Source organism: Balaenoptera borealis (assembly GCF_965194805.1).
Source record: "Balaenoptera borealis genome assembly, chromosome: 10".
NCBI lineage: Eukaryota > Metazoa > Chordata > Mammalia > Artiodactyla > Balaenopteridae > Balaenoptera > Balaenoptera borealis.
Genome location: NC_138874.1, coordinates 10,883,103 through 10,902,350, shown reverse-complemented (window position 1 = coordinate 10,902,350; position 19,248 = coordinate 10,883,103). Strand labels below are relative to the sequence as shown.

Sequence of the window (19,248 nt, the reverse complement as noted above, 5' to 3'; positions counted from 1 at the left end):
AGAGGGACAGCAGGGCTGGGCAGGAGGGATGCCGGGCAGGAGCCAAAGATCATCCGCCCAGTCCTGGGTTTATGGTCCTACCTGGGGCGGTGGGGGACGCTTAAATAGATTGTTCCCTGAGGTTGCTGCCGGGTCATGGCAGGTATCGGCATATACAACAGTAATAACAATATCATAACTACCATTTATGGAGTGTTTATATACATCAGGCCCTATCTGAGATGCCTTTACAGTCATGATTTTATATAACTGGTTCAAAAAGTTAAAGTGATGTGCCCAAGGTCCCATAGCTAGTAAGTGGCAGGACGTCAACCTTGGTCCACCTGGTTTCAAACCCCTGCTCTTTCCAACACTGTTCACCAAGCCCCCGAGTCATCCATTCAGTCGACAAAGATTTATTGAGTACCTACCAAGGCAGGCACTAGTCCTGGAGGTACTCAGGATACATCAGTAAATAAAATCAAGATCCTGGACCTCGTGGGAGGTGAGGGGTGGGGGGTGCTATGGAAAAAAGAAATCCCGAAGAACACAAATAAAAACCAGAGCGGGAGAAGAAGGACCAGGGATGCTGGAGCAAGGCAGGATGGCGCTGGTGATGCAGGTGAGTTCAGCAGAGGTCAGGGTGGGCCCACCGGGCAGGGGGGATCAGAGCCAGCGCTCAGTGAAGGACTCAGCCAGAGCCCCGAGGGGGAGAGAGTTCCAGACAGAAAGACTGGGTAGGGCAGAGGTCCTACAGTGGGGCTGTTTCTGGCTTGCTGGAGGAACAGCAAGGAGGCCGGGGTGGCTAAAGTGGAGTGAGTGAGTTCAGAGACACGGTTTGGGAGAGAATGGAGGTGGGTGTGATGATTTCAGCTCCTCCTTGAATGAGCCGGAAGCCTCTGCAGGGTTCTGAGCAGGTGTCGCAGCACCCACCTTATATTTTCCAAGGGGCACTCTGGCTGGCATGTTGAGGGTAGAGTGTAGGGGTCCAGGAGAATCCATGGTGAGATGGTGTTGGCTCGGGGTGACAACAGGGGTGGCCAGACCCTGGATGTTTTTCCAGGAAATACATTTTCAGGGGTCTTCTGACCGTTCGAACGCTGGGTATCAAGGAAAGAGAGAAGTCAAGGATGGCTCCGAGGTCTGGGACCTGAACTATTAGAAAAGTCCCTCCCCCCAGCCTCCCGCCCAGCTGAGATGTGTCAGGTTCGGGCACAGGAGGCTTGGCTGGGGGGGCGAGGAGCTGGGTTTCAGACATGTTGAGTTTGGGACGTCTGTTAGCCTCGCAGAGATGCCAAGAAGGCCTTTGGATGTATTTTGAATGTGGGAAGTATTTTAGGACATCTATAAATAAGTATGTCTTTTAAGATTTCAGGTATAAGCTTCATTCATCAGGGGAACAAAAACAGGTAAGAAACTTCTTGTTTCCCATAAGACACCATATGGATGAAGTGCCATAGTAGTCGATACAATAGAAATTCCGGACCTGGGTGGGCAGGAAAAGAGGAGGGAAGTAACCCAGAACATGAGAGGAAGCTGGCCTGGGGTGAGTAATTTTTGTTCCAGATGATCACGAGCTGAATGCATTCAAAGAAACCTATGTCTGAGGACTCCAATGAATTGGAAACCAGTACTTTATCTGAAGGGAGAATCCAAATCTTGTGTACAGATCTGTAAATAAAAAGCCTGATTCACTTCACATCGGGTTAACAAAAGTTCTTGGGAACTAACACTTAACCAGAAGTTCACCAGAGGGCCCAAAGGTGAATTACTGGTCCTTCTTCCCCGGAATTCAGCAGGAAGGAACAGCAGAATTGTTCCTCTATCTGCCTCCACCGCAAATTTACTATCAAGTGTTACCAAATTTCTTGGCTAAGTACTACAAGTCTTAGAAAAAGGACAGAGCTGTCAGGCAATGATTGAAGCTCCCATTTTAGATAAGTCACGGCCTTTCCTCCTGGAACCTGAGCTGCCCTGTGTGCCTTTTGATATTTCTACTTTGTGATGCGTGGAAATGAATCTCATCAGTTCAGATCTTAGGAATCACCAGCCATGGCTGTGAAGTTTGGCGTAGAAAATAATCATGGAGACGTTGAGAAGAAGCCACACCGTCCCTACAGAGGGTGATGGGCGTCTGACCACACATACACACACAGAGACACACACACACACACACACACACACACACCATTCCACTTGAGTATCAAATGTCTACTGGCATTACCCCCATTACTGCTGTAATTGGAAACCAGTCAAAACCATTCCATTTGATAAAATTAGCAATAGATGCTTCATATACTACAATGATAACTATCCACTTGTATCCGTTTCCTCACCACACTGTGTGCCCCTTAATGACAAGGATGGGGGCCTTTCAACCTTATATCCACAGCCGGAAGCCCTCAGCCCAGTACACAGTCAGTGCCTGATAAAATATTAATTGACCGAATGTGGAAACTGAGGCACGGGTCTTGTCCTCGGGGCCATCTTGAGACCCAAGTCTGGACACAAGCTCAGGATTTCCATTTGCAGACTCGTGCTTTTGCCAGAGGGTTGATGAAAGCTTGAGCTCCAAGGTCTGCATGATCCACAGAGAATTTTTTCCAAGCTCATTTCTAAGAAGGGACCAAGGAGCCGTGTGCCCTTTTACCCGGGACCCAGGCTTTCAGGCCTCTGCCCGATGGATGCGGCCCATCTGCCACGGACAGTGAAGCGTCCTTGTGGTCCGTTCAGAGCATCACAGCCATGGCTGCTCCGCCACCCCCAACCCCCCGAGCTGCAGGAGAAACGTCAGACGACAGGAGGGGAGACGCTGCCACACTGCAGACTGCGTTCTGCTTATCCTGCCGAGGGTCATGCTTTGAAAATATCTCTAATTTTGTTTTCATAGCTTGTTAACCTTTTCCTTCCCAAAACAACGCCGGTGTTTGTTTTGGCTCCTTTCGTGCATTGAGGACGGGTCCGAGTTGGAAGCACAAAAGCATTTTTCCCTTAATCTCATTACAAGAGCTCCTCGCTCTTGAATTCTTCCCAGGGCTCACTTGCTGTGAAGTGATTTCCTCTTGGAATCGTTTTTTCTCTTTGTGAAGCTGGGAGAGCAAGTATGTTTGGTTTTGTAGGGAAACAGGGAGAGATAGCAAAGACAAAGGCGAAGAAAGCAAAACCCAGCGATACAGTGACGCCTTGGGGAGTTCTGGTATAAAATGGACCCAACCTAAAATTTCTGCCCCTTCGAGCAGCCATACCCAAATTCTGATTTGCGTGAGGGTACCACGCTGAGGTCATTCTTCTCACTGTCGTCTCTTATCTACCTGAAGTTTATAAAATGTGTGACCAAAAGGGCCAGTGCTTTCACAGCAGGCACTTCTCATGTGTTCAGAGTATCTTATTTCATCCTTTCGGGCCCCCTGAATGCTGTACATCTGCCTGCGTGGCCACCGTGACTTGGTTCTCACAGGCATGTGACATTCCCAACCTGTTCCTTCTAAGCATGGTGGACAAATTCACCTTGATTGTCTATTCTTATGTTTTAATGTTCATCGTCGAGTCTTGAAGGAATTTTAAGTTTAACCAGTGTTTTGTTAATTTTCCCGTCCTTCACCAAAGTATTCCTTTCCCCTTTGAACTGTTTCTTAAATTGCATCTGCAAACACAAAACTGAAACGAGGGGCAGAGGATTCTGGAAGATGCACCGTGGAGCTGGGGGAAACTGACAAGGAACATCACTGACCAGACCAATCGGCCATGGCCTGAACCATTCGAGTGACTGAGGAAAAGGGCCAGGCACGTTTTGCCTATTGTATATTGTATGAACTATTGTGTATTGTATGAATTGTATATTGTACGTAGATTGCATATACACACTATTGCATAGAACGGGAAACATGCCTTTACCTTTTTCAGGACCACGTTTTACTTTACACGTGAAACAGAGAACGGTGCACCCTACCCTTCGAGAGGCAGCGTGAGCCAGTGGTTAGGGCAGGTGTTCTCGGCAGCCATTCTGGGACTGAGCCCCGGCTCTTTCTCTCATTGGCAAGTTACTTCCCCTCAGCTATGAGATGTGCGTGGGGTACCAGAAAGCATCCTTTCTTCCCCCGTTAAGCATTAATTTGGACGTGAACTGAGAGAGAGGAAATATACGGCACAGTCCCCGCTCTTTGCAAGCATAGAAGCCAGTGAAACTTACAAATAGAAAAGGATATAAGCAAACTCTTGACAGCATCTCCCATGTACTCACACGTTCTCTCCCACTATTTCTTTATTCTATTTTCATGTAAAAACGCGTGTGGGTGAGGGAAGGATTCTGGTAGGCGTCCAGTCCTGGTCCTCCAGCACTTATCAATCACCATTCATCTTGGCGGCTCACAGCCCCCGTGCCCGTGTGCTGAAGAGGAGTGACTCATCCGAACTCAAACAGCAGTGCTGACAGTTAACTGAATTCCAGAGCTAAAGTTCCTTCCTACCTACGGCAACTCTCCACAGCTCAGAGCTCCAGATTGCTCGAAGCGAGGCTGCAGTGTTTATGAGAGAGAGGGTGCCTATTCCAAGTGATTGAAAGGTCATGTTTACGGGTAGGATTCCATTTCTCTTCGACTTCCAGGCTTAGAACTTATGCACACTTGGTCCAGGAGAAAACGGACCAGACAGTAATTAGAGCTGAAGATTGCTGTTAGCATCTTCCTACCAGGCAGAGGGCAATGGCAGACCGGCCTCTTCGTACTCCCGACCTAAATGCTGTAATTGCCAAGCAGCTGGTCCCTCCTTTAATAATCCTTCATCTTCTCAGCGATGACCAGGGGCGGTCGCTGCTTGCTGGCTGCCTGGCTGGGGAAATTAATGCACGTGCAGAGAGAATTTCATTGAGGAAAGATTTATTTCTAGAGTCCCTTCACAACGTTGTGTACGTTTCAAGAGGAAAGTGAGGATGCCAAGGGAGGAAGATGATTGTTTCCATTGGGGGCATCAAGTATTGGGCGGTTGAGCTGGTTGGCCGGACGGACGTTGGGTTGTCATGGATTAAGGTGGCAGCAAGGGCCAATCCATGTAGGGAGCAGGAGGTGATTCATTCACACGGTTTAGCAGACTGTCGTAGTGATCACGTGCACACAAAAGCAAACACACTTTTTGGGAGATTCCAAGTTAGGCTGTGGAGTCTGGGAAAGCCATCCGCAGCATGAGCCCTGGCCCCTCCAGAAGCTCCGTTTACAGTGATGGTTTCTCACCGTGGGTCACTGACCCTCTCTCTCTGGTTCCTGGTTATTCAGGATTTAACCGAGGCAAAATGACAACACAGGTGAACTCCTCCGGTTCTTCCCCTCTTGAATTCCTCTTTGTTCTCAGCCAGGCCCAGGTCACAGTACACAGCCTGCACGGGCCTGTCTGTGCAGGACACAGCCAAGGCTGTAAACATCAGGCAGCAGAAAGAAGCTTTAGGCCTGGGGTAGTGAGTGGGCAGCCCAGACCTGCAAGTCCCACACCCTTGCAGAAATGACTTTGGGGTCCCTCCCAGTTCTTACTGCAGACGACTCACTTTCTGACTGTGGCCCTAACGATCGGAGAAATGTCTACACTGGCAGAAAGCTTGGTGATCTACACCTTCAACCTCCTCTTGTTACAGAAGAAAAATCTGACTCCCACGTAGTCATAGTAGAAAGTCTGAATCAGATCCCTGTCCTGACTTGCGATAAGTCCCTTCTCAGACCACCGTAGGCCAGCAGTGTGTTGGGCATGGAATGGTAGGGAGCTTTAGACCAGCTGATTTGGTTTGGAAACACTGGTCTTTAAGACACTTCTATCCGACAGAATCCTTCCTTCTCCTTTTCCTATAACTGGTTGCAGAAATTCGTTCAAGAGATGCCAATTTGAGTCCTGGCTAATTAGCTAAAGTTCTTTTAGAGACATTCTTTTTTTTTTCTTTTTTTAATTTTGTGTATAGTTGATTTACAATGTTGTGTTAGTTTCTGGCATACAGCAAAGTGATTCAGATATATATATATATATATATATTCAGATGTATATATATATATATATATATATTCAGATATATATATATATATATATATATATATATATACTCTTTTTCATATTCTTTTCCATTATGTGGAGACGTTCTTAACCCCTTTGGGTCTTGGTTTCTTTCCCTGAAAAATCTAGAATAATAGTGATAATAATAATACCTTACATGCTGACCTGTCAGGATTACCATGAGGATCTAATGAATAATGAATATGAAATTATTTGAAAAGTATAAAGTTCTCAAAGTATCATGTAGTGCTATTGATAATAATAATTTCACTGCATTCCCATCCCTTAAGAACAAACAACCAAACTCTTATTTCTTTGACTTTCACCAAAACAAGGCTCTCTCTGACCTTTACCCTTTGGGCTGTTGGCTCCTCCCAAGCATTGACCACCTGCTGCTTGGGGTTGGATTGTGACCCTGATAGTCACCTTTGGGGTGACCTAGTCAATTTCTTACCCCCTTTCTGTTTCTGTTGTTCCCCTGTGACACTGATGCAATCATTCAGAGATGGTGGCGGTCTTGCCTTGCAGAACACAGATGCTGAATTGCTGTTAAAGCATCTCTATCATCACAAAAGTGTCTGATGGGCACGTGCTGTGTGTCTGAGCTTGCTCATGGGTTTCCAAGCTCGGCATTCAAGGCCCTCTATGGTCCAGGCCTGTCCTGCTTTCCCGGTCATGTTCCTTCTGCCGCTGGGAATGCCTTCCCTTTCCTCCCCCGTGTTTCCAGCTCTGCCTCTGCTGGACCTTCTACTGATGCCCCATCGTGGCCTCCCCGTGTCCAGTCTTCTGAGGCCTGAGCATCTGCTCTTCCTCCTTGAGGGTTTCCCTGAGCTTCTCAGCAAAAGGAGGCACCACTTCGCTCTCAGAGTTTCCAGGACTCTTCTGCTGAATTTCTTTCATACCACCTTTCTCATTCTGCCCTTTGTCTTAGATCTTCATCGGCATGTCTTCTGCCTTCTCTGAAATAAATACTTGCTGAATGGGGGCTTCCCTGGTGGCGCAGTGGTTAAGAATCCGCCGGCCAATGCAGGGGACACGGGTTCGAGCCCTGGTCCGGGAAGATCCCGCATGCCGCGGAGCAACTAAGCCCATGCGCCACAACTACTGAGCCCGCGCTCTAGAGCCTGCGAGCTACAACTGCTAAAGCCCGTGCACCTAGAGCCCGTGCTCTGCAACAAGAGAAACCACCGCAGTGAGAAGCCTGCGCACCAAAACGAAGAGTAGCCCCTGCTCGCTGCAACTAGAGAAAGCCTGCGCACAGCAACGAAGACCCAACGCAGCCAAAAATAAATAAATAAGTGAATAAATAAATAAACTAATTAAAAAAAATAAAAAACCAAACTCATTAAAAAAAAAACCTTGCTGAATGAAGGAATAAATGTGTTGTCTTGGAATAACTGATTTATGTTTGTAGCTGCCTCTATAATTAGGTGACAAGGTCTTAAGAGGCAGGGACCACATCTTATCCACAAATATAATTCAATTAACCAACACGTTGGAGGAACCAGGCTGACATGACCCCGGAGGAGGTGCTTTCAGGGTGGGGACAGAGTACGCGAGACACATCTCTGCCCTTCAACTCACAATCTAGTTGGAAAGGTAAGACCAAAAGATGCACAGAGAAAACACCCCAAATGTCCATCAACAGGGGAAGGAATGAAAAAGCGAAATTATTGTATCCATGTGGTACACTACCACTCAGCCATAAAAATTAACCAACTAGTGATAACACTCAGCATTGACGACTCTCAACAAAGTTATGCTGAGCAAAAGAAGCCAGACATCAAAAACGATCCACCGTTTGATTCCATTCATAGGATGCTCTAGAAGAGGAAGAGGAAGCTATGATAACAGAAGTCAGATCAGTGGTTGGCTGGGCTGTCTGGGTGGGTGGTGGGTGGTGGTAAAGGAAGAGGATCACAGCGGAACTTTCCAGGGTGGAGGGGTCTTTTATGCCATTGGGGTGGTGGTGACATGTACACATTATCATCAGACTGTATACACTTCAATCCTGTGCATCTTATTGTATGTAAATTATACTCCAACTAAGTCAACTTAAAAATGAGTTGAGAACTAAAAGTACTTTATTTTTTTTGAAGAGTTCTTTTTCTTAATGTTTATTTTTATAGAAATATAGTTGATTTACAATGTTGTGTTAGTCTCTGCTGTACAGCAAAGTGATCCAGTTACACACATATTCTTTTTCATATTCTTTTCCATGATGGTTTATTACAGGATATTGAATATAGTTCCCAGTGCTACACCGCAGGACCTTGTTGTTTATCTATTTTATATACAGTGGTTTGTATCTGCTACTCCCAAACTCCTAATTTATCCCTCCTCCTGCCATTCCCCTTTGGTAACCATAAGTTTGTTTTCTATGTCTCTGAGTCTGTTTCTGTTTTGAAAATAAGTTCATTTGTATCATATTTTAGATTCCACATATAAGTGATGTCATATTGTATTTGTCTTTCTCTGTCTGACTTATTTCACTTAGTGAGATAAACTCTAGGTCCATCCATGTTGCTGCAAATGGCATTATTTCATTCTTTTTTATGGCTGAGTAGTATTCCATTGTATGTATATGTGTATATATATATATATATACCACTAAATAGTACTTTAAAATGTAAAAACCAGTCCAAGACAACAGTGGACGAGATATAGCAAGTCAGGATTAAGAGTAAAGATTAATTATAGAGACGATAATTGCACTGAGGGTCCGAGGGGGGCACTCTCCCATCAGGCCATGGTGGCCTTTAAAGCAGGGACTCGTGCAGAACCTTGAGGATGATAAAGGGGAGGAAGGTTGTGCGCCAGGTAGAGGCATCTTATGCTCCTTCTGTGTTGGCCTCAACCCTCATCATAGCCCCAGGACCCCAGAAAGCACTTGGCAAATAATTTTTTGCTAAAAGAGATGAACTCTGAAGAATGAGTTCTTTCACCCTCTGTCCTGGGAATGTGGGCACATGCCAGGCCAAGGCCATGCCCACATGGGTTTGTGGGCACTTCATGTCTCTGACCCTTTGCCCAAGCTGTTCCCTCCCCCTGGAACTCCCTCCCTCCCTGTTCTCCACTGGAGAAATCTCGTTCCTTTCCCAAGACTCAGCTTTTCTTGCTTGGGGGCTTTAAGGACCTGCCCCTCCTGTTCCTCCAGGTGGGGTTCTCTGTCTGGGTCAGGCTCTCACGGTGACTCATCCCTTCTGCTCCCCTGATGCTCTCCCCTTGTACCCTGGTTAGCAGTCTCCAGGGCGTCTGTGAATAATTCCTAACTAGGTGCTTGCCATGTAACCAGTCTTTTTTTTTCCTTCTTCTTCTTCTTCTTTTTTAGTGTGCACAAGAGGCAACGCCACATATTCAGGGCTGGCTCAGGGTTTCATTTTCAAGCCAAGCCCTGCTACTTGGTGGGATATACCCCCCCAACTGTCCACCTTTGCAGGGTGGCTGCATTCTGTAGATTCCTGACCCATAGGTAGCCCAGTGACCTGCAGGAGCAGTTCTCGCAAAGGTTCCCTGAGTGCCCAGCAGTGAGAACCCAGAGGGCTGTGCGCTGTCTGTCATCATGCATGTCTACAAGTAGTAAATTGCACTCAGTGAATTTCTACGTGGTAAAATCCTCCTGTCAATCAGCCCTGCTCCCTGGGGGCAGGGGACCAGAAAAGGGCGATCGCTCACAGAATCACAGGACAGCGAATGGTAGACAAATCTAAAATGATCATCTAGTCCAAAAGATGGGGAGACTGAGTTTTAAAAGGTGAAATGATAGTCTCACTATGGGGACCTTCAAAAGCCAACAGAGAAGCAAGAGAAACCCTTTTTGTCCTCCTCAAAACGCAGGGGGTGGCGAGGAAAAAAAATCAATCAAAGTCACCTGGAACAGAACCCATCGGTAAGGAAAGACATGCTATTTTCAAAGTTTCTAAAAGGATATTAGTAACAGTCAGGGGGGGAAAGAAACCCACATAAAAACTGCACTTGATAAAGGCCTTTTGGAAGCAGATAAAGGTGTGCTTTGCTGCCTCGCGGCCTTGAGCCTTTCACTCTGCTTTGTCCAGCTGGGTTTGGAGATTGAGGTCTGGGAGTGTGATTGTTTATCTGTTCCAAGTGATACTGGAGTTGTTTGCTTTGAACAATGTGACTTTGTTCCTTTGTTGGATGTAGCCAGCAGCAGAGCTGTTGCTTAGGAAAGGAAAAAAACACATCAGGAACTTGCTCAAAGTAAAAGGGGGTTTTGCGGGTTAAATATTGGCACAAGAGCCGAGGCAGCTGAGCTGAATCTCTGTCAAGGCAGAGATTCGGCTGTCCCGGGGGCAGGGAGGGACATGCCTCGAATGATTCCCTTTCCAGGGCTGCCCTGAGACAGAGGCACTGGCCCTGGGTTATTTCCAAGAAGTTGCTCAGAGCAATTTATCAGAAGCCGGAAAAGAGCGCCTCAATGTTTTTGAAAGATCATTCGCTATTTGCTTCCCCCAGAAGAGGGGATCTATTATTACCTGCCTTCTGCGGGGCAAGGAGACAGACCGGAAGCTGAGAGCCCTGGCTGATGTGAGTCGCAGCTCTCTAAGTACGCCTACTGTGTGCCAAGCAGTGTACCAAACACCTTTAAACACTGTCTGTATATCACCTAGTTAAAGCATCCAACGACCTAATGGGACAGGTTCAGGGTTGCACATCAGCCGGCTCACAAAGCCCACTGTTGCATCGCCTCCCACCCGCACGTCCAGCGACATCATGGTACTAGCTTGAAACTGGCCGTGATGGATTCGTACAGCCACTATGGAGAACAGTACGGAGGTTCTTTAAGAACCTAAAAATAGAGCTACCATATGATCCCATAACCCCACTCCTGGGCATATATCCAAAGAAAACCATAATTCAAAAAGATACATGTACCCCAATGTTCACTGCAGCACTATTTACAATAGCCAAGACTTGGAAGCAACCTAAGTGTCCATCAACAGATGAATGGATAAAGAAGATCTGGTATATATACACAATGGAATATTACTCAACCATTAAAAAGAAGGAAATAACGCCTTGTAGCAACATGGATGGACCTAGAGATGATCATGCTAAGTGAAGTAAGTCAGACAAAGACAAACATCATAAGATATCACTTAGATGTGGAATCTTTAAAAATGATACAAATGAACTTATTTTCAAAATAAAAATAGACTCTCAGACATAGAAAACAAATTTATGGTTACCAAAGAGGAATGGCAGGAGGAGGGATAAATTAGGAGTTTGGGATTAACACATACACATTACTATATTTAAAGATAATCAACAAGGACTTGCTGTATAGCACAGGGAACACAGGTTATCTTGTAATAGCCTATAATGGGAGAGAATGAAAAAAAAAGTATATATATATACATAACTGAATCACTTTGCTGTACTCCTAAAACTAACACAACATTGTAAATCAACTATATTTCAATAAAAATTATTTTTTAAAAAAGAAGTTGACCATGATGGAAGTATTTACACCATGGAAACTGGCAAATGCTAGAACATCAGAAGTTTCTTTTTCGCTTGGTTGGTGTCTCTGAGAGCTCGTTGTTCACCGTTTACCACTGGACAGACACGAGACTCCTCCCGGTTTACAGAGGAGAAATTGAGGTCTCAAGGAACTTGTCGGGGGGCACACAGGTTTCAAGTCCTCCAAAGAAAAGGCCTTCCGCTGAGACCTCCTGCAGGGTGCATTGGGTTCCTTAGGAGAAGGGCTAGAAGAGGCAAGGGAGGCTGGAGGGGAGGGGTAGAAAAAGGAACGTTTGCAGCTAAATTGCCAGCAAGAGTGAGGGGAGGTGATTTCATTGGATAGGTCACCAGCCAGGGGTCTGCAGGACTCAGACAACAAGATTTTGCTCGGAGACTTCCTGGCAACCTCAGGAGCTACTGGGAGAAAGAGACCAGAGAGACCTTCCTGAAATGGGGGTCCTGGGGGCCCTGGGTGGGCCTGTCCGGAGGTGAGGGCGGGGGAGGAAGCCTGGAGGATTCCTGGGGAACCGCCCCCGGGAACCTGCTTTGAAGCACACCCCCCGAGGTGAGAGGCTGTGCTCAGGGGCCGGGAGAAGCGGTTGTGACCTGCCCTCGCGACCTGCCCTGGGACCAGCCTTCCTCACTTCCTCTTTGGGACAAGAAACCAATATTCCATCCCATCCACCCCCGAAGTGCACTGGCCATGCCTGAGGCCACCAGCCTCTCAGGAGTGAGGCGGTCACGGTAGGGCTGTCAGGTGCGCCCTGTCTCCGCGTGCCTGCCAAGCTGGCTTGCAAACCTCAGGCCTCTGTGCCGGCCAGGGCAGGGCTGGGACGCCAGGTTGTCAAGGAGTTGTCCCATGGGGGGTCGGACTCTGCAGAGAAGACTCCGGGACGCAGACAGCATGGGTGTGACTTCTGGGTCACCTATGAGGACTTGTGACATGGGGGAGGGGGAGGGAGTGGAGCTGGGGTTCTGAGGGGAGGGAATGGGGATGGCAGAGATGTACAGGGATTCTTGAGCTTTGCTGATCAGGTGAGAAGGAGGAGCTGCCCTCCCCACCTCTACGGCTGCAGCATCTCCTTCCTCCAGCTCGGTCATCGCTCAGGGATGGATAGTGGCTACCAAAGCTGGCTGGTAAGTTTCTATTACTTTTCTGCCATGGAGGTCCCAAGTCATCTCAGGGGCCACCTCGGACATCCACAGCCCATGTGTGGGATATTTACTTCCCACTCCAAAGTGGGCTCTAGAAAACCCAGTTTTGGGTCACGGAGAGAGATCACTACACTTCCAGCCAAGCCTGTGACCAATAAAAAATGCCACTGAAACACTGTTGAGCACCATTTTTTCTTTCCTTGTGTAAATCAGAACCGTCAAGGGTGCCATTATAAATGGCCTCTTTGTTGTGCATCAGTAAACTTTACAAGATAATGGAGATGGAATCGTGATGTTGTTGGAGTTTTTCCCCCTCCCTTCTTAACTTTCTAAATCTTTCCTGGCTTTGTGGCTTTGCTGCCTAGCACAGTAGTAAATGATGTATGAAATGAAGCATTTCTTCCCTCCAGCCAAGCAATGGCTCTTCCATCATTACCCCAATATTTATTATTTGGAGTTGTGTTTGGGCTGGCTACAGTCAGAATAGCCCATCAGTGCTTTTTGTTTGTTTGTTTGTTTAAGACCAAGAAGGAAGGGGAGGAAAAGGAAGAAAAGCAAGAAAGATTTGTGTAATAAGAAAAATAGACTGGGTCTGTAATGCCAAAATATTGGTTGGACTGACTTCTCCCTAATATATATATATATATGTATTTAGCATCTTTATTGGAGTATAATTGCTTTACATTGTTGTGTTAGTTGCTGCTGTATAACAAAGTGAATCAGCTATATGCATACGTATATCCCCATATCCCCTCCCTCTTGCGTCTCCCTATCCCACACCTCTAGGTGGTCACAAAGCACGGAGCTGATCTCCCTGTGCTATGCGGCTGCTTCCCACTAGCTATCTATTTTCCATTTGGTAGTGTATATATGTCCGTGCCACTCTCTCACTTCGTCCCAGCTTACCCTTCCCCCTCCCCATGTCCTCAAGTCCATTCCCTACGTCTGCGTCTTTATTCCTGTCCTGCCTCTAGGTTCTTTAGAACCATTTTTTTTTTTTAGATTCAGCAGAGGAAAGGCCTTCTCCATTATGTTCTGTACCCTGTCCCGTGGGACTCAGCCCTTCCGTCTTGGTCATGGCGGTCTCACCAGACGGTTTACTGCCTTTGGGGCAAACATATGCAGACTTGGTTGTGTTTGTTGTTTAGCAAAATATTACAAAAATGTGTGACTATCTGTGAACTTGTACAGATCTCCTTTTTCTGTAAGCTTTCCCCATCAGGAATCTCCATGTGATTCCTGCTCCATTTCAATTGATCTTCTTGCGTTTGCTGTTTGTGACCACATAATTAGCTTCTAATTATAGTTTGTCCATTCTCTAATTATCTACATACAAAATTCGGCCCAATTTTATTTCGGCATAGAATATCATCACTTGTTCCCTAGTTATTTCTGGAAAGATTCTTGGCCCTACAGTCTGAATTCAAATCCCAGCTTTGTTTCTTCCTAGTTCTGTCACCTGAAAAAAATGGACTTTATTATTTCCCTGTGCCTGAATTTCTCCCATATGGAAGCATATTGTGGCACATAATGTGTTTGCAAAAGTTATTCATTTTTTTACATTACTTCAAATACATGTGCGGTCTTTCTCACCACCCCATGCGGGTTGTGGGCTTCATGAAGTCAAGAATCCTGTTGCATATTTCTTGGATCAGTTGTAGTATCAAGCACAATGTTGGATGTTTGTTGATTGACAAGCTGTTTCTCCAGCTTGGAAATAATGAAAGCTATTTCCCAAACTCTTTTTTTTTTTCTGTCGGTTTGGGTTTTAGCCAGTGCACTCTTATAAGCCAAATGATAATTTGAGTTACTGGAAGCAACACAAAATATGCTCCCAAGTTCAATAAGCAAAAGCAATAGATCTAAATGACAAGCTCCATGTACCAAAAGAGGCCACACATTCATCTTTCTGTGGGATCAATTCGGGGCAGATGCGATATCACTTGTAAAACAAGCACTGATTCTGTGTTCCCTGTAATGGATGTATTCTATTTCTACATCTTGAATCAACATGGGTTTTACCTGAGTTTACTAATCATAGCTACATTTATTGAGTGCCTACTATGCAGGAGTGTGTTGATAAACAGGCTCTTGGGGGAAAATAAAGCCCTGCTTTGTAGAATCTGCTGATTTCCATGGAGGAAATACTCTTGCCATGGTCAATTTCAAGCTACTGACATGACATCACTGAACAAATGATCAGCCCCCAGCCACCTCCCCTACTATGGCTGACGCTATACATATATTAGCAATAACTTTCACAACACCCCTACAAGGAAGATATTATTGTTCCCACGCTGTCAGTGAGGAAGCAGGCTTGAAAAATGCTTTGCCCCAAATCGCATAGCTAGTAAGAGGTGACTTAAGGGTTAAACCAAGGTCTACACGACTCCCAAATCCACGGTTTTCCCAGTACGTCACATTTCCCTGATATAATGCTGTGAATGAATGCATGAATATGGTGGCCCACTAGTCACAAATCCTGGCAGGACTAGATGAGCAGCACTGTGTCCAGAGAAAGATCCAAGACTGCCCAAGAACTCCTGACCCAACCTTGAGAGACATGAACTTTCTCACAACTTACAAGATGGTACGTACCCATTGGGTTAGTCAGGCAGTGTTATCTTGTTTAGTCCTGGCACATTTCCGTGTGATATAATTAACCCAGCCATGTGGTACCTACTCTGTGTCCAGCAGCACCAAGGTCAGTGTGTCTAGGGGAGAGTGTGGAAGGAAGTCCTCCGCACAGAAGGGGTCGGAAGGGACACCATCACGCCCGCCCCTCCAACAGCTGCTGGGTGGCAGAGTATGTCGGTTTTCAATGATCCTGTGGTGTGACCAGAAGGGGAATTTTCAGCACATTGCAAAAGAGGTTTCAAATGAGTTCTTCAGGTTCGGGTTCTTTCTTCTGGTAACTCTGGATCTGCCAGCTTCTCCCTGTCTTTAAAACTGGCACAATAGTGTTCATCTCTTTATATCCCCAGGGGATTAATGAATTCATGCCTGTGAAGGCTATAAAACCGTCAGATGACAGGAAGCATACAAACACATATTGCTTTGCTTTTCCTCCCGTGACTTGGTTTTCTGGATGTCACATCTTGCTATCGTAAGACCTAGACGTAACCAAAGCAAACAAAATAACTGCTTTCCATACTTATAGCTGTTGTAAAGGGGTCCTGTGTTATGAAATAATAATAATGACAAAAATAATAACATCTTGTGTCTGTGTAGCACCTTTCTTCTGAGGAGCTCAAAGCACTTTACAGACACAAGGAAAAATTGTCAACAGACAAGTTATAGGGAAAAAAATTGACTCATGTTGTAAGGAGTTACTCTGTGAGGGATAATGGTTCTGTTATTTTCACAAATTGACTGGCAAACACAGTATCTATTTCTGGTCTAAACCAGGAATAAAAAAGCCACGTAGGAGGAAAGCAAGGGGACTCGGGGTGAGCAAGGAATCGAGAGGGCTCCTCTTCTGGTTATTTACCTGAACTCAGTCTAGACGCAGTCTGGGACAATTCTGACCCCAAGTGACCCCGTGACAAAAGGCTGCTCATTGACCTGGATGTTAATATCAAGGGACAGCTGCCTGCTTTCTAGATCTTCCTTGGGGTTCCTCTCTGGGGTCCAGACAGAGCTTGTTGGATCATCTCAGCAGATGTTGGAGGGTGAAGCTTGGAACCCACACCCAGAGTGCCTCTCCTAAATGAACGGTAGGCCTCATCCTGCTTCTTAAATACTACCCTCCCAATTCCCTATGGCTTCTGATTTTACCTCTCAATACTCGCCCAAAATCCAAGAGGCGCAGACAACCAGCTATAGACCTCAGAGAGGACTCTGAAGTATCAGAAAGAGAAATTAAGTAAACAATCTCATTTACAATTGCATCAAAAAGAATAAAATATCTAGGAATATATTTGACCAAGGAGACGAAAGACCTGAACCCTGATCTTGATGAAAACAATTGAAGACAACACAAACAGAGGAGCAGATATCTCAGGCTCATGGATAGGAAGAATGAATATTGTTAAAATGACCATACTCCCCTAGGCAATCTACAGATTCAGTGTATTCTTTATCAAAATAACCAATGGCATTTTTCACAGAACAAGAACAAATAATCCTAAAGTTTGTATGGATCTACAAAAGACACGGATAGCCAAAACAATCTTGAGAAAGAAGAACAAAGCTGGAGGAATCACACTCCCTGGTTTCAAAGTATAGGACAAAGCTATAGTAATCAAAACAGTATGCTATTGACACAGAAACAGCCACATAGATCAATGGAACAGAATAGAGAGCCCAGAAATAAACCCACACTTATATGGTCAATTGACCTACAGCAAAGGAGGCAAGAATATACAGTGGAGAAAAGACAGTCTCTTCAAGAAATGGTGTTGGGAAAACTAGGCACTACATGTGAAAGAATAAAGCTAGACCACTTTCTTACACCATAAACAAAAATAAACTCTACATGGATTAAAGACTTGTAAGATCTGAAACTATGAAACTCCTAGAAGAAAACATGGGCAGTACACTCTTCAACATCAGTCTTAGCAATATATTTGTGGATCTGTCTTTTCAGGCAAGGGCAACAAAAGCAAAAATAAATAAATGGGACTACATCAAACTAAAAGGCTTTCGCACAGTGAAGGAAACCAACAATAAAGCGAAAAATCAGCCTACTGAATGGGAGAAGATATTTGCAAGTGATATGTCCATTAAGGGGTTAATATCCAAAATAGATAAAGAATTCATACAATTCAATATAAAAAAAAAATCTGATTAAAAATGGGCAGAGGACCAGAACAGACATTTTTCCAAAGAAGACATACAGATGGCCAACAAGCACATGAAAAGATACTCAACATCACTAATCATCAGGGAAAGGCAAATCAAAACCATGATGAGATATCACCTCACACTTGTCAGAATGCTATTTCAAAAACGACAAGAAATAACAAGTGTTGGTGAGGATGTGTGGAAAAGGGAACCCTTGTGCACTGTTGGTGGGAATGTAAATTGGTGCAGGCACTGTGGAAAACAGTATGGAGGGTCCTCGGAAAACTAAAGATAGAACTATCATACAATCCAGAATTCCACTTGTGGGTATTTATCTGAAGAAAATGAAAACACTAATTTGAAAAGAAATATGCACCCCAATGTTCATAGCAACTGTATCTACAGTAGCCAAGATACAAAAGCAATCTAAGTGTCCATCAACAGATGAATAGCTGAATGAACAGGGGAAGGGAGTGGGGGGGGGGGATGGGCAAAATAGGTGAAGGGGATTAAGTGGTACAAACTTCCAGTTATAAAATAAATAAATCCCAGGGATGTAATGTACAGCATAGGGAATACAGTCAATAACACTGTAATAAGCTTGTATGATGACAGATGGTAACTAGACTGATAGTGATGATCATTTCATAATATATAAGAATATCAAATCACTATGTTGTATGCCTGAAACTAATATAGTATTGTAAATCAATTATACTTCCAAAAATAATTTGGAAGTTATCATATTTTATAAAAATAGTGCTGCCTTGTGAAATAAACCTTTTTCACTATGAACAGAAATGAAAGTCGTGGGCCCTACAAAATGCATGCAGTCCACTCAGAAACACTAACATTGTTTCAAAGGGTTGCTGGATCTAGGTTAGGAATCCTTGCTCTGGGAAGGAACCTATTGGAGCGGGAACACCAGTACCGTGTATTTTGGGTTTGGAAGGTTGTCTTCCTGCAAAGAAAGCAGGGAAGGACAAAGTAAAGTAAGGAAAGCTGAGGGCGCCTGGAGAAAAAGGCAAGAAAGGCGCTCAGCAGCGGTTTCTCTCTCTGTAGAGGAGAAATTAAAAGTTCTCAAATCCAACTTTGAACCCACTTGGCTTCCCCCAATTCAATGTTGACGCTGCCCAGGTGAGAGCAACCCAGTGACCCCCCCCCCCACCCCAGGGGACTCAAACGCAGGGTGGGGAAGGGCCACTGCACCCAGGAGGTATTGCCCCAGTTCAACCTCCCGGTCCATCCACCCCTTTCTTCCAGAAATCTTCCTTTCCCTGTGCTTCCCGTGGGATTTTCTGCCTCAACTCTGGGCTGCCCCTTCCGCTCAGTTCTCAAGCGTGTTATCCAGGTGGATGGGTGTTAGTGAGAGAAAGTTTGGCGAGGGTAGGAAGGGGACCCTGATCCCTGATTCTCAACACCTTTTCCAGCTCCGTGCTCCACGCAGCTGTGTGTATGAGAGAGAAAAACAAGGGGTGTGTGTGTGTGTGTGTGTGTGTGTGTGTGTGTGTGCGCACGTGCGTACGCAAGCAGAGTGGGCCGGGGCAGAGCTTTCGTCACTGAAACGAAGAGTTCCTGTTTATAAACATTTGCTCACCATTTATATATGTGGAGGGAATTAACCACAAAACATGAGCCACAACTTCAGGGCCTCCATTTTCACATCCTTCACACCACATACACTTTCTCTCTCTACCCCAAAGCCGCTGAGTAGAAAATAATTTCTCTCTATCGTAACTACAACCAACGAGAAGAACACACTGAGGCCTATGGAGCGGGTAGGGGAGACCCTCACGCTTGGCCCGTGGGGTTGCTCTGGGA

The 19,248-nt window shown here is 45.4% G+C and overlaps 1 protein-coding gene across 5 annotated transcripts in view; it reads right to left on the bottom strand.

The window, feature by feature from the left end:
• LOC309635882 (uncharacterized protein) overlaps window positions 1–19,248 on the bottom strand; it is a 277,308-nt gene that overhangs the window by 5,235 nt on the left and 252,825 nt on the right. For all 5 annotated transcript variants that reach the window (XR_014249080.1, XM_082407729.1, XM_082407728.1 and 2 more), the window contains one exon: window positions 913–1,079. Coding sequence is in view for 4 of the 5 variants with exons in the window: in XM_082407729.1 (XP_082263855.1) it covers window positions 913–1,079 (167 nt within the window). In the remaining variant the exon portion in view is untranslated. The remainder of the gene's footprint in view (window positions 1–912; window positions 1,080–19,248) is intronic.